The sequence below is a fragment of the Aphelocoma coerulescens genome, chromosome 1 (assembly GCF_041296385.1).
Source record: "Aphelocoma coerulescens isolate FSJ_1873_10779 chromosome 1, UR_Acoe_1.0, whole genome shotgun sequence".
Classification (NCBI taxonomy): domain Eukaryota; kingdom Metazoa; phylum Chordata; class Aves; order Passeriformes; family Corvidae; genus Aphelocoma; species Aphelocoma coerulescens.
Window position 1 is genome coordinate 90,592,312 of NC_091013.1, and position 22,632 is coordinate 90,614,943.

Genomic DNA, 22,632 nt, shown 5'->3' on the forward strand with positions numbered 1-22,632 from the left:
GACTTGTGAGTAAACATCCACACACACTCTCATTTATCAGATAAGCTCTGTGGAAAGCGATTGGAGAAATAGCCTTATAAAGAAAAATACCTGGGGCACTGGCTGCAGATTTATAAAATAACATCCAGGTGGTGGTTTCTTCAGCATGGGTCATATACAGTGCTGAATCAGCATGGCCTGAGAGCAGAGCTGACATGCTTTGTGTGCTGCTTCTGAATCTGGGATGTCTGGATGGCACTGGGCTGTGTGGACTGACCCGTTGGGAGTCTGTGCTCCATTATGAATAGCATCCTGCTCTTCCTCTTCTCTCTCCTTTTCTCCACAACAGCATTCGTAAAGCACAGCCTATGTATATGTACACACCTTAATTCCTGAGCCCCCTGTTTCTCTAGGTAATCAGGAGCCAGTTGAAATATTCACTGCTTTTATCTAGTATAATAAGCAGGGTCTTCTGTTAAGTGGTGTTTGAGCCCTTCAACACAGAGTCAACATATCTTGTGTGAAGAACCCTGATTTCCTGGCTTTTGAAGTACAAACAGCCAGTTCAGACAATTCAGAGAATTAGATTTGAGAACTGCTCTGGAATATGTAGGGCTTTTATTTGTAGGGAAAGGAGGAACTTTCCCCCTCAATTTTGCCTTTGTTGTTGCTAAGTATCTTGTGAAGTCTCAGCTTGTGCTCTCTTTTAAATCTTCCCTCTGTCCCAAAGTCTTTTACAAGCACCTTTGCCTATAACAGGAAGTCTCCTAGTAGCCATTATTTTGCATTTCTTGTAGTGAGTTTGTATTGCAACAGGCTTAATTTTGTGGTGTTCTTACTTGCAGAAGTGGAGTTCCCATTTTGTTTATTTTTAAATCATTGGGCAATCTCTCTTAAAACGAAACAAACAAGAAAACCCAACCAACAGAAACCCTGCCAGTTGCTCTAAAGCCTTAAGTTTCTTTCCTGGTGTAACTGACCTAAATTCAGTGTTCCCTTACGTATCTGCCGTCGGGTATTTTGTCTGTTTATTGTCATCTGCAAGTTCTTTATTCAGTGCAAAACGCCCAGTTGAAAGCCTTGGGGGCTCTTGGCCAGGGTTAGCATCCAAACTCTGTCCTCACATAAGGAGCTGGATTGTTTAAAATTTACTTTTTAAATTGCTATTCAACATTTGGACTAAGTATCTCTCACTTGAGTAAGTTAGCATGCTGGGAATGCTCAGCTTCTTCATGGACATCTTGAAGTATTTGGTTATACACACCTTTAAAGAGCCTTGCTACAAAGATGTACATGTTTGCCATTCACTTCTGAGGCTTGAGATCTTTTCAGCCAAAGCTCCAAAAGAAACATAGCTTTCCTTACAAAATAAAAGGAAAAAAGATGATTTAATAACCAAGTTACATGTATTTGGGAACAAAGAGCCTGAAATCTTAGAGCAGCAGCCTTTTTTCCCCACTGTAATTGCACAGAGTAGTGCTCAGCTATTCCTAAATTAGTAGCACAGTTCTTGTGAAGTCTCACGTGTCTTAATCATGCAATCTAAATTTCTGTTCTGTGCCAAAACATGTTTTAGTGCTACAAAGAAGCTTCAATTCTCACAATACTGGTTTCACAATGCTTTCTGTGGAAAGTCCCATGTGCTCAGTGCAGCACTTTACACTGCATGGCTGGGTGATAGTATTTGTGCTTTAATGTACAGGGTGCATGTAAGGGTATCTAAGGAGGGACTTCTGTAGCCTCTTTCCTTAAGTCCAGTTAAGAAATTGGGCCAGGTTGCCCCAAGGTACTTCTCCTCCAAAATGGATGAGAAAGAGAAGGATTTAGAAGAAGGTCAGGTAGGCAGTGGAAGAGGTCCAATTGTGGAAGCGTCTGGACTCACTAGAGATGTCAGCCTTCCAGTACCTGAATTGGAGGTCCAAGGTCTCCAGTTTCATTTGTTCCCTGAGATGCCTGTTATCACTCTCTCCCTCTCTCTTCAATGCTGTGTCATGTAGTTGTATTTGTAGGCCATTGTCTTCTATTTTTCATTCCACTGTCTCAGCACTGCAGTAGATTTAAAGGATCCCCCTTCATTCATGACACTAATGGAGTCTCAGAGAGGCTATATGATACAGTCATTATTGAATTTCATCAAAAGCACATACAAAGCCATGCTACTAAAAAAGACATTATTTAGGCTGTAAAGTTAGGAAATGCCAGAAAGAAGTTTTCCTGAGGGCATTTTCAGGAGTTTATGCATAATGTCAGTCTTCCTTAACAAGATCACGTCCTAGCACCACTGTCTCTTTAAGGGATGGAGAATATGTCTCTTTAAGGTGAAGAATACAATTTAACACTCAGTATTTGAGCTCTGTCCTGAGGGCAGAAGTATTGTCTTCCACTGGTTATGTACTTCATCAAAATTAATTTGCTGTCATTACAGCCTAGTGACATGGAGCATTGTTACCTCCATTTTACAGAGGGGAGGTCAGGTGTGAAATGAAATCAGTAGCACCGATTTTGGGTGTCAGCTTTAGAGAGCTTGCATCTAAAAGATGTATGTGATTTGATTTCCAGACTAGCTTGCACTCAGCATTCTGTCTTCAGTACCAAGGCTGAGGCACTTGGGCAAGTCTGGCTGCAGTTTTGAGGGAGCAAACACTGGTAATCACATGGAGAGGTTTGTTCTAAGTATCTTGCACAACATTCTTTAGGGACATTGGGGTATCTACAGGACTGTAGGTGCCTTGTCTGAGGTGGCATCCAGCTGCCATAGCTGAGGCTTTTTCTCTTCCCTAACTTTTATCAGCATTCAGCTTCAATGGCCAGTGGAGCCGTGGTCTGGCAGACAAGTCTCCTTCCTTGCACAGCAACAGCATCTCTCCAGAGTAGGGCCTGACCTGTTGGTTGTGTTGCTGAGAGAAAAGATTTTATGACCAAGACCAGATGTGAATCCTCCCCTCTTTGTGTGTGTGTGTGCACACATGTACAGTGTGTGTGAGCAAGCATGGAGGCAACAAATAGTGGGCCATTGGTGATTGTTTCATACATAAGTAGCCTGTGATCTACATTGCATCCATATGCATGCCCGAGGTAAATACATAAATAAAAATCCTACTGGCAGGTCATGCGATTTTTCTTATGTAATAAAAATGATGATTTGAACTTCCTTGGAGTACACAGCATCTTCAGTTGCTGCTGCTGACTTTTACTGCTGCTTTATTAATGATTTGCTCTGTTTCAACTCTGGTCATAATTTTATTTGGGAAGAGGGGAAGTTGCAGTATCAAAAGATCCAGGGTAAAATTAAGCAATACCCTTGGGAGCTGCTCCTAATCAAAACTGAACTGTTAACCATTAAATAACAGAGCAACATTGGGGAAGGCCAAGGTTGATACTGCTGAAGTTTCAAAAGTGAAAATCAAAAGAGATGGGCTAAAAGGATTGAAGGAAGGGAGAAAGATTTAACCTCTGTCCTCCTTACCTGCCCTTCTACCAGCACAGTTTCCACATTGCCATTGTGAAGCAACCACATTGTTGGGCTTTTGGGACATCTGGAGTCCCACCTCTGAGATGAGCTACTTGATGTGATTCCAGTGCCTTTTTCCCTGTGTAGGTCTCCTGTCAAACATGTTTCTTACAGAGTGTCTTCAAACCAGTCACCTGTATCTCAAACTCATGTGTTGCCTTAAAGCAGCAAGCCAGTGGTTACACTTCTGCACTCATTTTTCCTACAGCCTACTTTGCAGTCCTTCATTATACTCTCTGCTTAAAGACATAAATTCTCAGTTTGAGTGATTTTTTTCCTCCTTTTCTTTTTTTCCATCTACTGTTTGTGCCTAGTACCCATTTGGCATAAATAAGAGCAGTGAGGAGGCCAGTGTATGACCCACGTGTCTGTCTTTTTTGCCAGGATAAAACCTCAGTCTCAAACCTGGAAATATTTCTCAGATTGTTTTTCCCATACCACCCACATCTTTTTTCCACAAGAGGAAGCTGCTTATGTTGAGTGCTGTGGGAACCTAATTGTTACTTTATCGCACAGTGAGGAAAAAAAGTGCTAATTAAACAACATGCTTTTCTGAAACCAGATGATACTTTCATTTTCTAGAAAGAGGAAGCTTAATGTAAAATCCCTTCGTCTCTGCCTGGTGAAACCAGATGAATTGCCAAGAAGTTTTCTAATTTCATTTGCATACGCCTTTTTCTAGCTACTTTGAAGAAAGTTCAAAGCTGACTGTTTGGTTATTTGCCACTCAGCAGCAGGAATGCTGGCTTTTCATTTCCTCTGTGTTTGAGTACTAGGAGGGGTAAAACTGTTCATCTGCATATGATAATGCTGTTCCCTTATTTGCATCTTCCCCTTTTTAAAAGGAGGGCCCAGGTTGATGCAGGAGTCTTGAGTCTGAGTTTGGCTCCAGAGGAGTCCGAATGGACTGCTTTGCTTCACTAGGCTGGTGGGATGCAGAGGTTGTTCACCAGCACAGAGCAGGGTTTCAGCAGCTTGGCACAAGTGTGAAGGATGTTCTTCTAAACATAAGTTTGTACAACATGCCTGAAATCTCATCTTGGCTATGTCAGTAGCCTAGCTGCTTTGTTTCTGTGCCTTGTGTTCCTCTTACATTGTAAGATCTGGTTCCTTTTAAGGCATAGACCTACTGCTTCTTCTTCTTGAGATTTGCTGACTGAACAACAAGTTCATCTTTTTGTAGTCACAGGCTTTGTGGTGTCTAGGGGCTGCTGCTCACCTGGGTATCATTAGGGGAAACTTCACTTCTGTCAACTCTGTGATGCCTTTTCCTGGTCTTAAAATCAAGAATCATACATGGTTAGAAGGGAAAAAGGGATTTTACCTCTGTATTTATTTTAAGGATCCTTAGGTGCACTATGTTTAGGTCAAATGCACCTCCATGCACACTGCAATGCACACCCACCCACAGTAGATCTGGTATAACATTATAGGTCTTACTAATTACTAATCTATCAAAGATTGCCCAGTGAGAGGCTCAAATGAGCCCCCCTCCCCAAGGAACCTTCCCCTGGATGGATCTATCTCAGTTTACAAATGTGTTCTGGAGAGGACCTTGGGGTCTGGGGCACACTGATCCCTGACTATGAAGCTTCTAAGATGTTTAGTCTCCTAGCTTGACAAACAAGTTCAGGAATGAAGTCAAAAAGCACTAAGAATACAGAAGTTGTAAAAAGGTGTAAAAGAAAAGGCAAAAAATCATCATGGCATCATCTGCAATTAATAAAGCATTATTATGCTCACCAAAAAAAACCAACCAGGAATGTGCCAGAACTTTGAGATGCTTTTTGTTCAGAAAAATCTTGTCCCATCCCAGGCAGAGGTGACATGCAGCCCCAGCTGCATTGCTCTGTTCTTACAAAGGAGATGAGAATAGGAGGGTGATTTTGAAGAAGAGGTTTGACGATCATCAGTTGATACCACAAGTGTCAACTACCTGCTTTGTGCTGGTGTAAGACTACAGGGAGCCATGGGAACTCTTAGTCTGCACAACAGCAAGTGGCTTGGATGCTTTGCTTAACCAAAAGACAAAATGGGTTGATGAAAATGCAGTAGCATCCCATATGGGGGTTTTTAATGGCATTTTAATTTCTTAATGAGTGAAGCCCGTTTTACTGGATAAGTACATCCAAATTGGATGATAATGTCATTTAGTTAATCCACATTAGTTTAGGGAAATGGAACCACATCTTTTTAGTTTCTCAAACATCCCTGCATTGATGTGTCCTCTGCTTTAGCTCTCTACTCATCTCTGTAGATGTTCACTTTGCCCTTACTGCACGGAGTCTCCCTAGCTGAGATCTGTTTGATGGGTTTGCTCTACACACTACATGTTTATTCTCTTTCCTTCGGTTTTGCCTTTTCTAACAACAAAGCATAAATCTGGAATTGTTCATCACAGGACAGATTCCTCACTAAGAATTAGTCAAGACCAGAGCCACAAATGGTTGTAACATGTGTCTGTGGCTGGCCAGGATTGCTGCTTGAATATTTTAGCTGTGATTTTCTTTGCTGGAGATACCTGACTGAAGATACTGAGGCCATCAGCTGACATCGAAGCCCTAAACCCATAGCAAAAATAAAGATTCCAGTCATCTTCAGCTACTAAGCAAGCCTGCTTTAGGAGCATTAGCAAGATGGTTCCCTCCTATGCAGTCTGGCCATGCAGAAGGACAGAAGCTCCTTCTGTACCCTTTGGCTGATGTGTACTGTGTTTCATTTATAGTCTGGGACACCTAAGCAATGTTCATTTTTCATGCATTCCTTTTTTCTCTGTTAGGTTATGGAAGATCTCTTCAAGACAGTGACAAGCACTGTGCTCTCCAAATGTCCTCATGATGTTGAGCTTTTTCATAAATACATAGCTCCTGCACAGAAGGTAATGCATGTGACAGGAAAGAAATGCAATCCTGTCCTGTGTTTTCTGGGTTCTTGGCTATAGGAAGGCTTATTTTTTTTCAATTTTTTTCTTTTTTTACTGTGTTGTCCTGTGTTAAGAAAGTGTAAAAAGCTAAATATCAGCTTGAGCTTAAGTGATTGTTCAGGCCAACAGAGAGAGGACACACAACTTTGTGTAGCTGGTAGCAAGTGTGGTAGAACTGTAGTTCTCACTTCATCTGGCAGCCTCTGAATCAGCAGTTTCAATAATTGGGTACCCTTTTAGCACCGAATGGCCAGGAATGGGTTTTGACCTATATCTAGATCAGAAAGCAGTCCCACATATTACACTGTAGAGGGAGATCACTTTCCTGAGTTTTCCCCTGAACCCTTAAGGGTAGCTTTACATGTTTATGTTTTTCTTGTTTTGACCAAGGGCAGGTTGGAACAAATACTGAAGCACAAATTTATGATGTAAGTACTATTTCAAAATGATCTTGCAGAGGGCTTTTGGGGAAAGAGTTCCTATTTTGTATATGTTCTTTTTCTTTCACAACTCAGTGTCTTCTGGGTTAGCATAATGTCTCTAAAAGAGCATGAATTGCAGTTCCCTTTTACTGTTTGTCAGGTATACCCTTTCACCTCTGCATGAGACTGACACCTGAATCTGCTGGCCTTTGGCTTTTGCTCCCCTGAACAAGATCCTCAAGAGTATTCTCCTTCCAGCCTGTACCTGCACAATGATTGCTCACAGTCTTGCTTGGTTTTGGCTTTGATGCTCTGCTTTCATTCACACTTTCACTCCAGTGGCTCTCTTTTTATGAAAGTATTTTATGCTATTTAAAAATCCCAATTGGTTTTCTATTCCCAATTGATTGTGTAACTCCTAATCCCAGTTCTGTTCATGCTAAAGAACTTAAGGGTTTGGGTTTCCCTCACTGGCCCCCAGGAGTGCCACATCCTCCCTACTCCTGCTTGTCTCTTCAAATGGTGGAGCTCTCCATTTATCCCACAGGACATTGTAGGGGTGCTCATCCCAGCCTTGGTTATCTTGTTAAGCAGCTACAGCCACACTTGGGCAACAGAATCATGGATCCCCCCTGTGCCTCTGCCTGCATGAGCACCATGGGACACCTCAGTGAAGTTACCATCTCCCCATTTCAGTCCTGTCTTTGGACCTAAGTGATGTTCCTGAAAGGACAAAGTTGCACCCAGCTTCTCCCATGCTCCAAGGAAAAGGAGGGAGAGTCAGACCATCCCTTTCTCCCTCTCTGTCTCTCCCTTCATCAGCTGCTGGCAGGTCTGGGGCATTCCTGGCTTACACACATTGGTTACATGTGTTGAACGTGTGCCAGTGATAGACCTCATTTGGTCTGTGGCCTCACATAACCCACACGTGGAGCAATATATTTCTTCTTGAGGTATTTCCTCCAGAAGCCTTCCGTGGTTTAGTGAAACCTTGTAACTGGGTGTAAAGAGTGCTCCTTAGGGAATTTGGTTTTTAATTGGATTTAGCTGGTGATACAAAGATGAAATTATTGTGATCATTTATTATTCTTTCTTCTCTCTGTCCACAACATTTTGCTTGGTATGTGGAAAACTTGGCTGCCACATTATCTTCCAGTGAGTCTTGATTTCCAGCTACCAAACCTGGAGCATTTTTCACTGCACTTTTTCTGTTTGCTTTGCCATGATGCTGTTGTTTTGTGCTGGTGGGAATTGGTGGAGAATCTGCTCTCAAATCTGCCAGAGAAGTAGAGAAACAGTGGTGCACATAAATCGCATGGTTTTTACAAAGTAAAGTGGAAACATTTGAGCTACAAGCCCTTTGCACCCTGGGCTGTTATTTTTGCCTAACACACCCTGAACTATGTTGTTCTAGCTATGCTGATGAGGACATACTGTTTTCTTTTAAAAAATCCACAGATTTCTATGAAGCAATTCTCTGCAGAGCTCACTTCTAACTGAAATGCAACATTGCAATAATGCAGAAGTGTTGAGAGCTTAGCACTCCTGCCCTGCATGTAGCCAAAGCACAGGAAAGCATAGGATTCTTGCCATATAAAATGCTTTTTGGTTTCTGTCCAAAGAAGCATTGCTGGGAAGTCTGACATTACACACAAGTTGGCATGGTAGTGGGGAAATGCCTCCTTAATTTTCCAGCGTGGCACTTAGCCAGAAAACTTTGTTATTTCTTTCATAGTTATCTTAAAGACTTTCTTCTTCCTCTGGCAGAATTTCCTACAGTGAAGCAGTGGAAATTTTGAAGCAAGCTCCTCAAACTTTCACTTTCAAGCCAGAGGTAGGTCGTTACCAGCTGGTGTGTCCTTATGTAGAGCCTGAACTTTCTTGTGGAGGGCTGGGAGCCCTTGGCACAAGAGCCCTCTGCACTCCCTTGGAGGAGAGAGGCCTGAGGGCAAGATGACCTTCCCCAGAGATGAGCAGCCTTCCTCTGGGTCATGGTGAGAAAGTGAACCACCCCCAGCATGCCTTGTTTCTATATGGTAATAGCCTGTACCCAGCTGGCTCGTTGGTTTCTACCCCACTCCCTGCCTTCCCCATATGACCTCTGTCCCCAAGCCTTGATGGAGGGAGTTCTCATCCCTGGCCTCCCCTTCACAGGGGCTGCTGGACAATAAAGGCTACCTCTGTGGAACTGCCATACAAGGCTCCTGTCTCTCTGTCCCCGAGTTTGCCTTGGGAGATTTCACAAAGGGCTGAATCACAAGAGCTGGAATCACTTGTAGCTGAGAAATCACTACACTTGCTGAAATCCCCTGCTGCCCAGGGAAGCTGACCACGGCTCTTGGAAGGGTTGTTCCTTGCAGGACACTCTTTCTGGGAAGGCCGTGGCACACCGGGTTGTCCACCCTCAGCTCTCCAGAAAAGCAACACTTTCTCTCATATCACAAAATTGTTACTTTGCACAGATTATCTGCCTCCTGGGGTGTTTTGTTTGCTGTTTTGTAAATCAGGTGTAACTTTTTGTCCTTTGGGGTTGAAACAGGAGCAATACAAGCAGTGAGATGTGTAGCAGAAGAACATGTAACACTTGCAGGGAAGGAAGTGATGAGATTGCAGTTGAAGGGCCAAGGCTTTAGCAAAGGCACTTCTCTTTCCTGTATGTGAGTAGTGCTGAGAGTGTTGCAGATTCAGTAGCAATCCTCTAAGAAGAGTTGCTGTAATAGTTCTCAAAAAAAGGAAAGATAAGAGGATAGCACTGAAAGTTTGACAAGGATTAATAAACCAATACCATGTCAAAATACCATGTATTCTAAATGTAGGTAAACGGAATCCCTTGTCTTCCCAAAGCATAGACGTGGACTGGGAAAAAGAGTAACGTGCTAGTCTTTCTAAAACTGTTAGATTATGGTTTTCTAAAAATCATATTTTGGCCAGTTTCAAACACACACACACACTCCAGTATGGGACAGCATTTGTGGTGGTGCTCATCTTATGTATATATTGTTTAATCATTATCTAATTATGATACTTTGAGGAAAATAACCCTCTGGCTGAAGCCACCCTCATAGCCAGTTGTGCAACTGTCTCATCTCTGTGCACAAGTGGGTGTAGAACCTCAAATCTTGCATCTGTACTACCTGGATCTGAGACAGAAAACTTGGGATATTTTAGTGTGAAGAGGGTCTGGGGGAGGTCTGTTCCACTCTTCCCCTTCCATTCCCCCAATATTCTTTGCACATCCTATAAACGGACTGGGAGTCTCAAGTCAAAAGCCACAGGATTTATAGCATCCCTGGAAAAAAGGATAAGTGAGGGGCATTGCAAATGACAAGGTTTCTGATGACAAAGAAGTGGTTAATAGGATGCTAGGTTTTCTTAAGTGAGAATTAATGTAGCATGTAACAGGACACAGCAGGGAAGAGAGCAATCAGCCTAGGAGAGCTGCTTTCTATACACCAAAGGTAATGCTGAAAGAAGGCTGGTTTGCTGGGTCAAGTAAGCTGGCCTTGGATAGGTGCCTGTTTCCCTTTAGGTATGCAGAGTGTGGTTTGTGGGTTTTGGTTGTTTATTTGGGTTTTTTCCTGATTTGATACCAGATGCTTGGGCTTGATGCAGGGACGATCTAGCCCTGTTCTGTGAAGTTAAATCATATTATATTCCATGCTTTGCTCTGCCTGAAAACTTGTGAAACTGTTTACTTCCCAGTGACCTGTATGAGAAGTTGCTTTGCTTGGTTTCATGTTACTCAAAGCAGCACATCTCTCTATGTACAGGGATTTTGCTGGGTCTCTTGCCATGGTCAAGAGGCACCAAAGCAGATTCCCAGGCCCCTTTTGCTGTCTTTACAGTGGGGCTGTGACCTCCAAACGGAACATGAGAAGTACCTGGTGAAGCACTGTGGTGAGGTTCCTGTGTTTGTGGTTAACTACCCGTATGACCTCAAACCTTTCTACATGCGGGACAATGAAGATGGACCTCAGCACACAGTGAGTCCATGGGTCACACCTCCACCACTTCTTGTCTAGGCACATGTCTTGGCCTACTGATAGACATCATCTGCTGGGCCTGCCCTCAAGAAGTTGAAGATAAGATGTGACCATCAGGTGATCCTGTCCATTTTTTTTTCCAGTTGTTGAAAAAATACCCAAAGCGGGAACAACAGGAGGAGGAAGATTCTGGAGTTGGGATAGTGTTAACTTTTTGTTTAATTTCCTGCAGACAAGTTTGTCATCGTTTATTTCTTTTCCTGGTAAACTTCTGTACTGTTAGGTGAAATGCCTAGAACTGAATGGTTCCAAGCAGTCTGTGATTCTCTTGTCATCCAAATGTAGCATCCATGTAATACTCAAATAGCAGATAGGCACAAGAAGTAAGCTCTTTATCAAGTCTCATGCTTTGAAATTGTGATTTCTCAACTGAACTGAGACAACCTGAAGCACTGCTTGTGCTAAACAGAGCAACTACTCCACCATGTACCACTGTGGCTTCAGTGGCTTTAATTCTAGCAACATTTCAGCTGTGGGATAAGAAAAGTAACCCTAGAATACAAACCAGAGAAGACAGACAGCCCAAACCTAACAGCCTAAGTGGTAACACTTGGATCCTAACACTTGGATCCAGCACATGAGTGCCATTGCTTCCATATCCATTCAAGGAATGGGGGTAGAAAGGGCTGAACACAAGCTACAGCATCAGAGTAGGGAACCAGGGCTTCAGAAAACTTGCCCGTGTGTCTTGCTGTCTTTGAGCTGCTGTTGGGTTCTTTATAACCTCACACAGGTTGTCACCAGAGTAACTTGGTGAGATTCAGTTCAAACCACTTGCAGTAGATGCCCTCAATCTGGGACATCACTGCTATCATTTAGGTTTTCTGTAGATTAGTGATGTTTATCCTTGCAAAATTTCCTCCCAGCCTTCTCCTGTCAACAGGAGACTTCTCAGGTATGTGCAAATCCCTATGTAAGTGTCCTGGACACTGGAACAATTACAGTAGGGTTTTATGAAAAACCATCAGTGTCAACTGTTCTGCTAATCACTGTGTGGCATGACTTGAATTAGTTTTCTTTCTTTGAAGGTTGCAGCTGTTGATCTCCTTGTACCAGGAGTAGGGGAGTTGTGTGGAGGCAGCTTGAGAGAGGAGCGACTGCCCTTCCTCAAATCACGCTTACAGAGGTATGGAAAATCTGCAGATGGCAGGAGACTAGCCTGACCAAGAGAGTGTTTCAGCAGCTCTCAGTGGTTGGCAAGACAGAGGAGTGCAAGGGCAGCTAATAGTATTTAAAAGAAGCCTATATTTGTCTTTGTGATATCAATTTATCTGAGTAGGTTCTTGTGCTTCTGTTGTAGGTGTGCAAAGGGCCTCTCTGTTTTAGCTCATCAGAGAAGAAAAGTTTTCTTTATGCTAAGAGGCCAGGGCAGGAGAATGCCTCAGCTCTGCTGTGATTGTCTGGAGCAGGGTCTGCTGTGGGACACTTCATCCTTGAGCCTTTTCTTCACAGTTTTTGTGGCTGAAAGTGGATTGTGAAGGTGGAAGTTGTCACATATACAGAACTTAGATATCTGTCATCACGTTGTGTAACTGAGGAATTGCAGTTTTGGTCAGAAGCTTTGCCAGTTGTGATGCCGCTGGCCTCAGTGATGGGCCTGATTTCAGAGAATATGGTTCTTTGCTAATAGTTTCATGGGAAGCTTCACTGAAACTGCCCAAGACCTATACTGTGTCATGTGGGCCCTTCCTTCCCTGCTGCCTTAGGTCAGTATCTTGTTACTTTTGGTAATTGTAGGCTAACTTCAATGTCGGAATATCAAAGCTGCTGTTTAATTAACAATTATTGATGTTATACATGGGGTAATTCTCCATAGACAGTTATTCTCTGGATCCTATCTGATTGTTCAAAAATGTTGTAGAATCAGAGAATGGTTTGGGTTGGAAGGTACCTTAAAGACCACCTACTTCCAACCCCACTGCCATGGGCAGGGACACCTTCCATGAGATGAGGTTGTGCAAAGTCCCATCCAGCACCTGAACACTTCTGTTTGGGCCAGTCATACACTTGTGCAATGCAATTCTGGAGGAAGGTTAATCCCAGAGTAACAACACTTGCCCACTGGGAATTAATTTGTTGTTTAAATCAGCCACATGCTCATACAGATAGGTCTAGTCAGTGGAGAAGAGCAAAATCTATTTCAGCATAATGAATCCAAAAGACACAGGGCAGTTAAATCACCAGAACATTATTTCTCTGTTGTTAGTATAGGATGATGATATTCCCTGTGCTTCCTGCTACTCTCCTGTAGGTTTTCTGAGGTAGGGATGCTTCAATTGATGTAAAGTACAGTGTTGCCTGCTGCACTTTTTCAATCAAAACTTTTTGCCAGTATCTGAGTCCACAGTTCTCAGGAGGAAGAGAATGGTCCATGTGGAGTTTCAAGCCAGACTTTCTTGTTTGTCAGGAAAGTCATAGAAAGCATTTCAAGGTACAAATGGGGTGTGTCTTCAGTAAATCACACCTCCTTTCACATGTTTTTGTCAATTTTGAGTCCTCAGGATCTGATTTTGTTGAGCCCCAATACTTTAGACCTTTAAATTCTATTTCCTGCAGAACCAGCATAACCTTAGAGAGAAGAAAAGGATTCTTGTCTCCTTATGCATTAATTCACCAGACTTTCCCTTTTCTTGTAGCATCCTCTTCCAGGCAAGTGCTGCTTGTGCAGAATAACTCTGTTCCTTTACTTACAGGGGATTTTCTTTTTGTTTCACAGATTAGGACTCACAGATGCCTATCAATGGTAAGATGCAAGCTCTCTTTCTTCTTTTGAGACTATTTAAGCAGCTGGGGTTTTCTGTTTTTTTTAAATTTTGGTTCTGTTCTTGAGGGAACATTTTTTGGCCCTGTTGCCCTGCCATCACTGCCAGTCTAAATGAAAGAGCCAGTTCATTTAAACAAAGTTTAATCTAATGCTTCTTAGTTTATGCTTCCAGTTTGTCCAGTCATGGCACAGGTCATTCCTCTAAGGATTGCATGAGGTGGATTAATTTACAACCCATAATGATTTTTGATATTAAATCATTAGGCTGTGTTTGAAGTTGGGTAGATTCTGACCACCATGCACGAGATAAACAGGTTACAGAACCACAAGCAATTTGTGACCTTTAACAGGTCTATGAAAAACTCCCTTAGCAATTGACAGGGCAATTGGGTCGAAAAATCTTCCCTAGCAAGGCAGTTAAAGCAATTAAAACTGTCCTTCTAAGGAGACAGATCAACCTTTGAATTAAAAGTTTAACCTATTAAAATGACAGAAGGTTCTTAGTGTCCTCTTGACAAGTGTTCCTTGGTATATACTTCGTCATAGCTACTGAGAGAGTGCTAGTGCAGAGAATTTTAAATTTAGAAGAGTATGTTCAAATATTCTGCAGTATTTGGATTGATCATTAGGAAGGCCACCTTGAAAAAATGCAAGGTGTAGGTTCTTCACTCTCCCCTTTCCACCATATGAAATGACTGAGGAACAGCCCAGTGTATGGCAGATCTTCATATCATCCACGTGCAAACACGGTGAATTTAATTTCTTCCTTTGTTGTTGTATTTGTGGGCCAGAATACACCATATCCCTTTATCTGAGGGAAGGGTTATCCTGAACAAGGGTGATAAGTTGTGGGGTTAGATACTGAGATACAGCCCAAGCAAGTCTGGTGTTCAATGGCAGAGCCTTCCAGCACTACTAAGATCACACAGCCGTGCCTTATGCTTCCCTCAGAAAAAGATTAGGACATTGCATGTCACCCATTTGCATTCTCATGGGATGTGTAGTGATCACATTCTGGAAACTCTTCCTGCTGTAATCTTGTTTTGGAGACTCTTTCCTCCTTTACTCCCTCTGCTCCATCACAGACACTGTAACTTCCTGGAGAAGATGAAAGCTGTTGTTAACTCTCTGCCATAGCAGGGTCTGGTGTCCTAGGAAGGTGCAGGACAGTAGTAATTCTGGATGCTTCTGAATTGCAGTCCAAAATCTGCCAGGTAGGTGGTTTGCCAGCATCCATCTTTTCAGTGGAGGTGGCAGGAGAGACTAAAATTAATCTCCTCCAATTTAGTGATTGAATTGAGTCTCCAAAGCTGGCTCAAAAACTCCTGGAAGAACAGTTGAGTCATTCCTTTTTAAATATAATATTTGCTGACTTTTGAATGTGATCTCTTTGAAGTTCTTTAACCATTGCTGTATCTCTGATTCTACCTGTCTTCTTTTCCCAACTAAGCAAGAGGATATTGTGGGGTCTGACTGTTTCTAGGACAGTTTTGGGATTGCCTTATTTGTAGGAGAATTGTAGGGCAGAGGCAACTGATGATCTGAAATACTGCTCTGCTTCTTGCCATTCCTATGTTTTAGCAAGCTTTTCAGAAAATAGATAGAGTGACATGGTCAAACTCTGTGAGTCTTCTTCAGTATACTACATCTTTGCTGTTGTGCAGGTTTCTTTCCATATAGAATATGACTTGGAGGAGTATTTGGCATGACTTTGTAGCTATTTTATCTTATTTTCACACTTTTTGCTTTTAATTATAGATAGAAAATAGCTCAGAGATATAGATGATGATCTTGGCTAAACTGAGAGGTCTGTGGAAATGAGGTGGGAAAGTCGAGTGATGTGAGTACTCTGGGAGTTCACTTGATTTCTCTGTGACCAGGGAGTATTAAGTATATTGCCTTGTAAACAGGGGACTTGATCCTGTTTGCAGCCTCCACGTGCCATCTTAAAAGTAACAAAGCAGGTACTTTGTAATCACCAATGTGTTCCCACAGCCATCAGCATGAGCAGGGTTTCAGACAGTCTTCCTACATGTTAGGCACCGCTTTCCTTACTCTGATTATCACCTTGGGCTTCAGTGGAGACAGTTGTCTCATACAGAACCCTTTACAGCTGGTACCTTTTTGATCTTCTGGTGTAACCCTGGTGAAAGTACACAGTAGCAGAGCAGGTGTTGTCTGCTCTCTTCAAGTGGATGTTACTGTGTTGTTTTGGCCCTGCTCCTGCTCTCAATGAAGAAGGTTGAGCTGTCTTGAGCTCTTTAACTTCTGATTTTCTTTGAAGCTTGAATGTCAGAGTGTTGTTCTGTTGGGTCCTTGTGTTGCAGGGTGAAAAGGAGGAGTTGGGCTTAGGGAAAAGTAGCACTGGTGAGCCACTTGCAGCCCATGGCCAGTGACTACATTCACATCATCCTTTAACCTTCTTCAGAGCCCAGTGAAAACAGGTATCCCATCCCTGTCCTTGGCAGCCACCTGGTCCTATTACTCCTCTTTTGAGAAGAAACCAGAGCACAGTGCTGGGCCAGACAGAGGCAGGCAGAAAGTCAGGGATTTTTTCCTTACACACACACACGCACACACACACACACACACACACACACACACACCCCCAGCAGAATATTCAGTTTCATGGACTACGGTATCTTTGTTCTTTCAGCCTTACTTTTTTCAAACTGGCCACAGAAGCTTCAGTATAGCAAGGGGATTGCATAAAAGGTTGAGATTTTATTTGTTTTGAAAAGAGACTGGAAAGAACACATTCTGTTTATGAATGGTCACTAGGAGAGCACTGCTCTTCATAGTGTTGCTGTGCAACACAGCTTATGATGATGATAAAAGAATATGAATCTTTAAAAGGATCAATGGAAATGCTCTTCTACCATGGCACATAATGAGCTCCTGGAATTCATTGCTGGGGGATGTTGTTACAGCACACACTTTGGTAAGATTCAAATCTCTGAAGACCTACCAGTCCTGAGGTCCAGAACAGGAACACCAGGGCTAGCTGGGGTCACAGAAACTTATTTCCCCTATGGAATAATGCTGTACAGTCCACCAGTTGCCAGTGGAGTGCTCAGCTCTCTTCTTAAGTATGAGCTACTAGCAAAAACAGCTAGACTAGTTCACAACTCTTTTTGAGGTGAGAAACATCCAATGTCTGTAGACTATTGAATGGAGGAAAACCTCAGGGAGCATTTTCCAGCCTAAAGGGATTTTTCTCTTCATCTGCAGGCAGTTACTTTTTCTTTCATCTGTGAAGAATGGAAAATTTCTCAATTCTTCTGCTTCTTCTATGCACAGTCATCAGAAAGGATTCACAGTCTTGATCCTCAGCACATTTTAATTCAATGGACTTTTTCCATTAACTTTGATGGGTTTTGTTTCACTCCTTTTGCCAAAATGGCTTCTCAAAGTGCTTTGAGATCTACAGATCAAAGTCCTGGATAAGCAAGGGTAGAATTTATTATTATTATTGTTCTTCTGGAAGAAGCTGAGTTTTTTCATCTTCTTACAATGACTTTATAAACTCTGTTGCCAGCAAAAAGGGAGAGAAGATGCTGGGCTTAGTCTCAACTGCCTTTGCACAGGCTGATGCACTTACAGACATCATCACAAAAGTTTATGCTGTTACTTGTATTCCTAGTTACAGCTAAAGTAGTTACCAGCTGGCTTGCCAGTTCTGCTCAGAACTCCTGAGCTGGGTTAGATTGATCTGCCATGGCCAGCACCCATATCCCTCACATTTATGAAGTCTTTCCTGTTTCCTGAGTCACCACCCTCAGCATCAGGTCTGCCCATCACCTTCCTTGCAAACCCTTGTACAGCTACGCAGCGGAGCTCCCACAGGAGCAGTTCCAGGGTATTTGCAGAGACACAAATTCTTCTTAAAGCAGTCTGTGTAAAGTGGATAGAGATGAAGACCACCACCATACTGTTGCACAGCCTATGTGTGCAACATATCCTAAGCATAATCCTCATCACAAGGTGTGGGGTGCATACACCGACCCTTAGTGAGCCAAGCTAGCACCCAGCAGCACAGAGAGAAAAGCACACGGGTCCCAGTCATCAGAAAACATGTCCCACTCTTGGGCCTGCTGTTCAACCTGCAAACTGTACTTTGTGTGTCAGTGCTACTAGGAAGAAGTAAGCTCTGCTTCTCTTTTTGCTATTTGGGCAGTGGAGGGGAGGGGAAAAACACCGGGGAAGAAAAAACCTGAATATTGGATTGAGTGTAATAAATGGTTTCCCAAATTTTACCTGCTGTTAATGAGCTGTAAGGAAAAACAGTATTTCATGGTATGAAAGGCATACTATCAAACTGAGTGACAGGGCAACCTTGCAGCTGTAGAATTTGTGTGAGACTACTTTTATTTTGCAAGTAAGGGTGATCATTGGCTTTACTTTGTCTTCACTCTGTTAAAATACAGAAAGTTCTGATGTCCAAGCAAGTACACTCAAATATACATAATGTATATTTTACATATTTATACATGTATAAGTATATATACATATGTAAGTATATATACACACAAATACAATATTTCCTTGCAGTTTATTAACAGTATATAAAATCTGGGAAGCCATTTATTGCAATCAATCCAATCTTAATTTCTTTCACAGTGTTTCCCCCCCTCTACTCCACTGCATAAGTAGTAAAACATATGCATCTATATTTTAGTGCACTTGATTTTTTTTTTAACTGGGATGATGAAATATTCATACACCGAGATTGGAAGCAAGTAATACATCTGGAGTCACTCAATCCCCTCCTACTAGTGCATTCATATAAAGCAGAATAACTTTGTGCCCTCAGCAATCCCAGAAGTGGCCCCACAAATCAATAGACCCACTGAGATGTTCTTCACTTCTATTAAAATAAAACCATTGGTGACAATTTATAGCTGCAAATACAGTATCACATCAGCCACAGTCCAGCTGGGAAATGGGTAACTATAGAAGAACCATCATAATCTTGTTGACACCCACATACTCGGAGTATCTGCTTCCAAGCGTTCTCTGAGTTTTCTGTGCACAGCCGGTGCTGTTCTGCAAAACAAAATGTCTTGTTCCAGATCTCACTTTTAGAGAAGATTTGTTCAAGGGTTTTTTTTCTGGCTTACTATGGAAATAAATGAATCAGTCTATAAGAGTGATTGGGGAAATAGTAGCAAAAAGCCATCATAATTATCTTAAAAGAAAAAAAAATAAGAAGGAATGTTGAGCAGACAGACAGCAAGACCCATTTAAGCTTCTGAAGAAATTACTGGAAATGAAATTACTTAGGCTACTGAAAAGAAAACAGAAAATGAAAGAACTTGCAGGGCAGATTTCAACACCAGCCCGGCAAGGGCTAGACAAGCCCAAGCAGAGAGCTTCATCTCCAGTAGTGGAAGTGCTTTGTGATTCCGTAGGAACCTGGGTTTGTGCCTCTGCTAGGAATATTTTAGGTACTGAAACTACAAAGGTGTTTTTAATATGAGGAGAGCTATGGTGCTCAAGCTGTTCTTCATACCCAAATAAGTTCTTGTTCCTAAACAAAATATGCTGTAGGGTATTGGCAAAGCATAGCTATGCTGGTTTAAATGGGTTCAAGCCTGGGGTTTCTGCTAACACAATTCTGCTTCTTCACACCACTGACCAACACAGAAATCACAGTGATTAGGATCAAAGGGAAGTAATTAAGATGGAAAGCAAAACCTTAGATAAAAAGCTCACTTTAATGGCATGAGCATAACTGTGCTGCAAGTGTAACTGTCTGTTTGAATTACAGGTATCTAGACCTCCGAAAATTTGGATCAGTTCCTCATGGAGGCTTCGGAATGGGGTTTGAACGCTACCTGCAGTACATCTTGGGAGTTGACAATATCAAAGATGTTATTCCTTTCCCCAGGTTTTCTCACTCCTGTCTCCTGTAGCTCAGCAGCTGACTCACATGGAGAAAACTGCTGGCATAACTATGTGTATATAACATACCAGGATATGACTGAGTGTGTTTTAGTGGGAAATCAAGATAATTTTTATATCAATGAAACTCTTGGTCAATTTAATGTGGGATATTGAAAATAACATATGTTCTGGTGAGATTATAGAAGGACACTGGCAGTTAATTTGATAGCAGCTTGTGTCTTCAGTGCACTTCGGGACTATTAATAAATCCCACTAAACTAAAGGGTTACGATTCTCATGAGACTAGTACAAGCCATGGAAGTACTGAGCAAGCATCGTTGGAAGGTAGCAGGAGGTTTTATGTGAAATATTAATAAGGAAGTGTGGCCTAAAATATTGTCATGGCTGTGATGCACTTGCTGTCACAAAATGGCTGCTGCAAAGCATGATTCTCCCCACTCCAAGTTAAAAGCAAATATTGTTTACCTTGAAAAAATCAGCCAAACCTAGCAAGGAACAATGTCATATTGGAACTGCCGGAGGGAGTTTGGTGAATTGATGTTTGATTTTGTGAATCATCAATAAAGATGTACACTGGGTTGTTTTATAACTCTGTATGGTTTCTTCTTCTGTTATAAAACTGTAGGTCTCAGCATCAGAGAGTTTCCTTCAGTGTTTTTGGTAGAGGTTTCGTTTTCTGTATAACCAAATTAGTTGCACAACTTCTGCAGAAAGTATCTGTCTCCAAGAAAGCACACATTCATAGCAGACAGAAATGTTCAGTTAGATGAGAGTTCATTCATCCATTCATCTCTCCAGAGCCAACTTGGAGTTCATGGTGGAGTTTTGTTGTTGCTTTGCTTTTCTGTTGTTGTTATTAAGAAAATCTCTCATGTGCTCATCGGACCAAGCAGTTTGGTCTTTATTGCAAAACAACTGACAGATGCTCCCAAGCATTGCTATGTATGAAGTAATTGCTTATCACTCTAGGATCTGAACTCCTTGGCAGTCTCTAATGGGTTTATGTTCTCAGCTTCTTGCCAGGTAAAGAAATACTCATTTCTATTTTGAAGACTATTGTCAAAGACCAAGTGACTTGCCTAAGGCAACTGGAAACCAGTGATTTATTTGGGACTTGAATTGAGGGTTTCCAGCATCCTTCTTCCCTTCCAAATTATTGCAATCCAGCAAATGGTCATTTGCATAGTGCTTGCTACTCTGGAGCCCACTACTGCTGGAGTATAAACAATGTATATGAAGAGAAAAAGCAAGGTAGTGGCCTTACTGCTGATGAACCCCGTGTAAATTGGCACACACTACATGAAGCGGTTGCAGGACAGCCCTGAAGACTTCTTTTCCAAGTAGATGGAAAAGATTGAAAAATAGTAATCAACTAGCATTGCACTGGTAATAGTGCAGTCACAGTTCTCTCTGGTAAGGCTGTGTAGTACTGCACCTGCAGTATCTAAAAATACCTGTTTATGTCATGTGGCACCTGCCATGTCTCGGTGTGCTCCGTGGCTGGGGTTTTTACCTGTTATGATCATGCAGGCATCCACCATGAGGTCATTACTTCGGGGGGTTTCTTGTGTGCACTGAGACATCTCCTGCATATCAAGACTTTTTCATGTCTCCTTCATCGACTTGATTAGGCAGCTGTTAATTGTGCGTTTGCTGGTTTGCATTTCCCAGTACAGCCCTGAGTTGACAAGTCTGGTTCCACAAAACAGTTCAAGCACCTGCCTTCCTTTTGAAACCACTGTGAAGTTCCTACATCAGACACCCAAGTATCTTCCTGCATTTGGACCATCTCTCCTTTAGTATGTTGTCTTAAGTGTTATTGCTGGCCTTTATGTTTTGGAATTACTTCTCTCTGCAGAAATATGTGGAAAGAGTACAGCTGCCAAACAGCCCCATCCATAGCATGTTCCCTAAATAACTTGCAGTGAGCAGGTGTCCTTATTGAGGTCCTTAGTCACTGATTCTGTCACGGTCGCTGTAAATGAGAGTGCCTGAACTGGAAGCCCATCTTCCGAGAACAGAGAGGGGGGATAGCAAAACATCTCCTGTCCACTCTGCTGTCAATCCCCAACAGCAGCTCTGGGCTGCCTGTGTTGGTTTTGGCATCAACAGAAGGTTGTTGATCCTTCTGTGAGATGCCAGATCTGATGGGCAAGGTGGGGCCAAACAGCGACAGGTGAAAAACAAGATGTAAAAAAGAAGACAATGGAAGGTGCCAAAAAGTTCTAGGTTAACTAGGCATGAGTCACAAGTACAGGGAAGGACACAACTGCTTCAAACAGGTTTGCAGGGTGGCTGTCAGGGTGACACTGCAAGAACAAAGAGCTGGTCTAATCCGCCTTTCGTTCTTTGCCCTTTTCAGAGGTTGTTGCAGGACTGAAGGTAAAGGTTGAGCCTTTGATTTGTAGATAGGTAGATGTAGGTAAGAAAAAAAGAACAAGGATGCATCGTGAGTGGTTTTTTGTGTGTTTCCAACTAGCTGTCCATGAGGAAGCAGTCTCCCCAGTCTTCTACATGTCCTGGTTCATTTCAAGGTGCTTGATGAGCTGGGTATCCAGTGAGCTAAGGGGGGCTTTGCCCTTGGGTCTGAAAGCACAAGAAAACTACCCCCAGTAGTTTGGCAGATGAAGCAGGAGCTGAGCAGGGTTGTCCCAAGAGAGGTAACCAGATGGCTCAGAAGGGGAAGGAAAGGTTGTCTAGTCTTGGTAACAGCCTTCAACACATGCTGTTTTCACTGGTGGTGAGAGAGAGTGAAGAGGCTGAGGCCCTGTGCACTATGATACTGCTCAGGGTTAATACCGAGATTGGCGTTCTGTGAGAAACTTGATTTATGGGTAGCCAGCAAGGGTGGGAGCCATTGTTTCCCTCCAGGCTGGCATTGTTCACCTCGTGCTGTGTATATATAACATGGACTGGTATTGCCAAGGAATGCGACATGTTTTTTCTGGGATTTCCATGTGGAATGTCATGTATTTCCTTTGAATCTCCCTCCCTAGAATGAAACGGAAGTTAATCTGGAGGACAGGGAGTTCATTTCTCTTGGACATGTAGGCAGGGAAATGCACCAAGATTTTCTTAATTTA

General features: G+C 42.4%; 1 protein-coding gene across 2 annotated transcripts in view; it reads left to right on the plus strand.

The window, feature by feature from the left end:
• NARS2 (asparaginyl-tRNA synthetase 2, mitochondrial) overlaps positions 1-20,138 on the plus strand; it is a 50,338-nt gene extending 30,200 nt beyond the window's left edge. The window contains exons 8-15 of one of the 2 annotated variants that reach the window (XR_011151248.1): positions 6,270-6,368; positions 6,804-6,841; positions 8,603-8,669; positions 10,681-10,818; positions 11,907-12,004; positions 12,179-12,584; positions 13,595-13,621; positions 19,413-19,444. Coding sequence is in view for 1 of the 2 variants with exons in the window: in XM_069016330.1 (XP_068872431.1) it covers positions 6,270-6,368; positions 6,804-6,841; positions 8,603-8,669; positions 10,681-10,818; positions 11,907-12,004; positions 13,595-13,621; positions 19,413-19,557 (612 nt within the window). In the remaining variant the exon portion in view is untranslated. Of the gene's footprint in view, positions 1-6,269; positions 6,369-6,803; positions 6,842-8,602; positions 8,670-10,680; positions 10,819-11,906; positions 12,005-12,178; positions 12,585-13,594; positions 13,622-19,412 lie in introns of both variants that reach the window. The other variant, XM_069016330.1, reaches the window with a different exon arrangement.
• Positions 20,139-22,632: the final 2,494 nt, after the last annotated feature.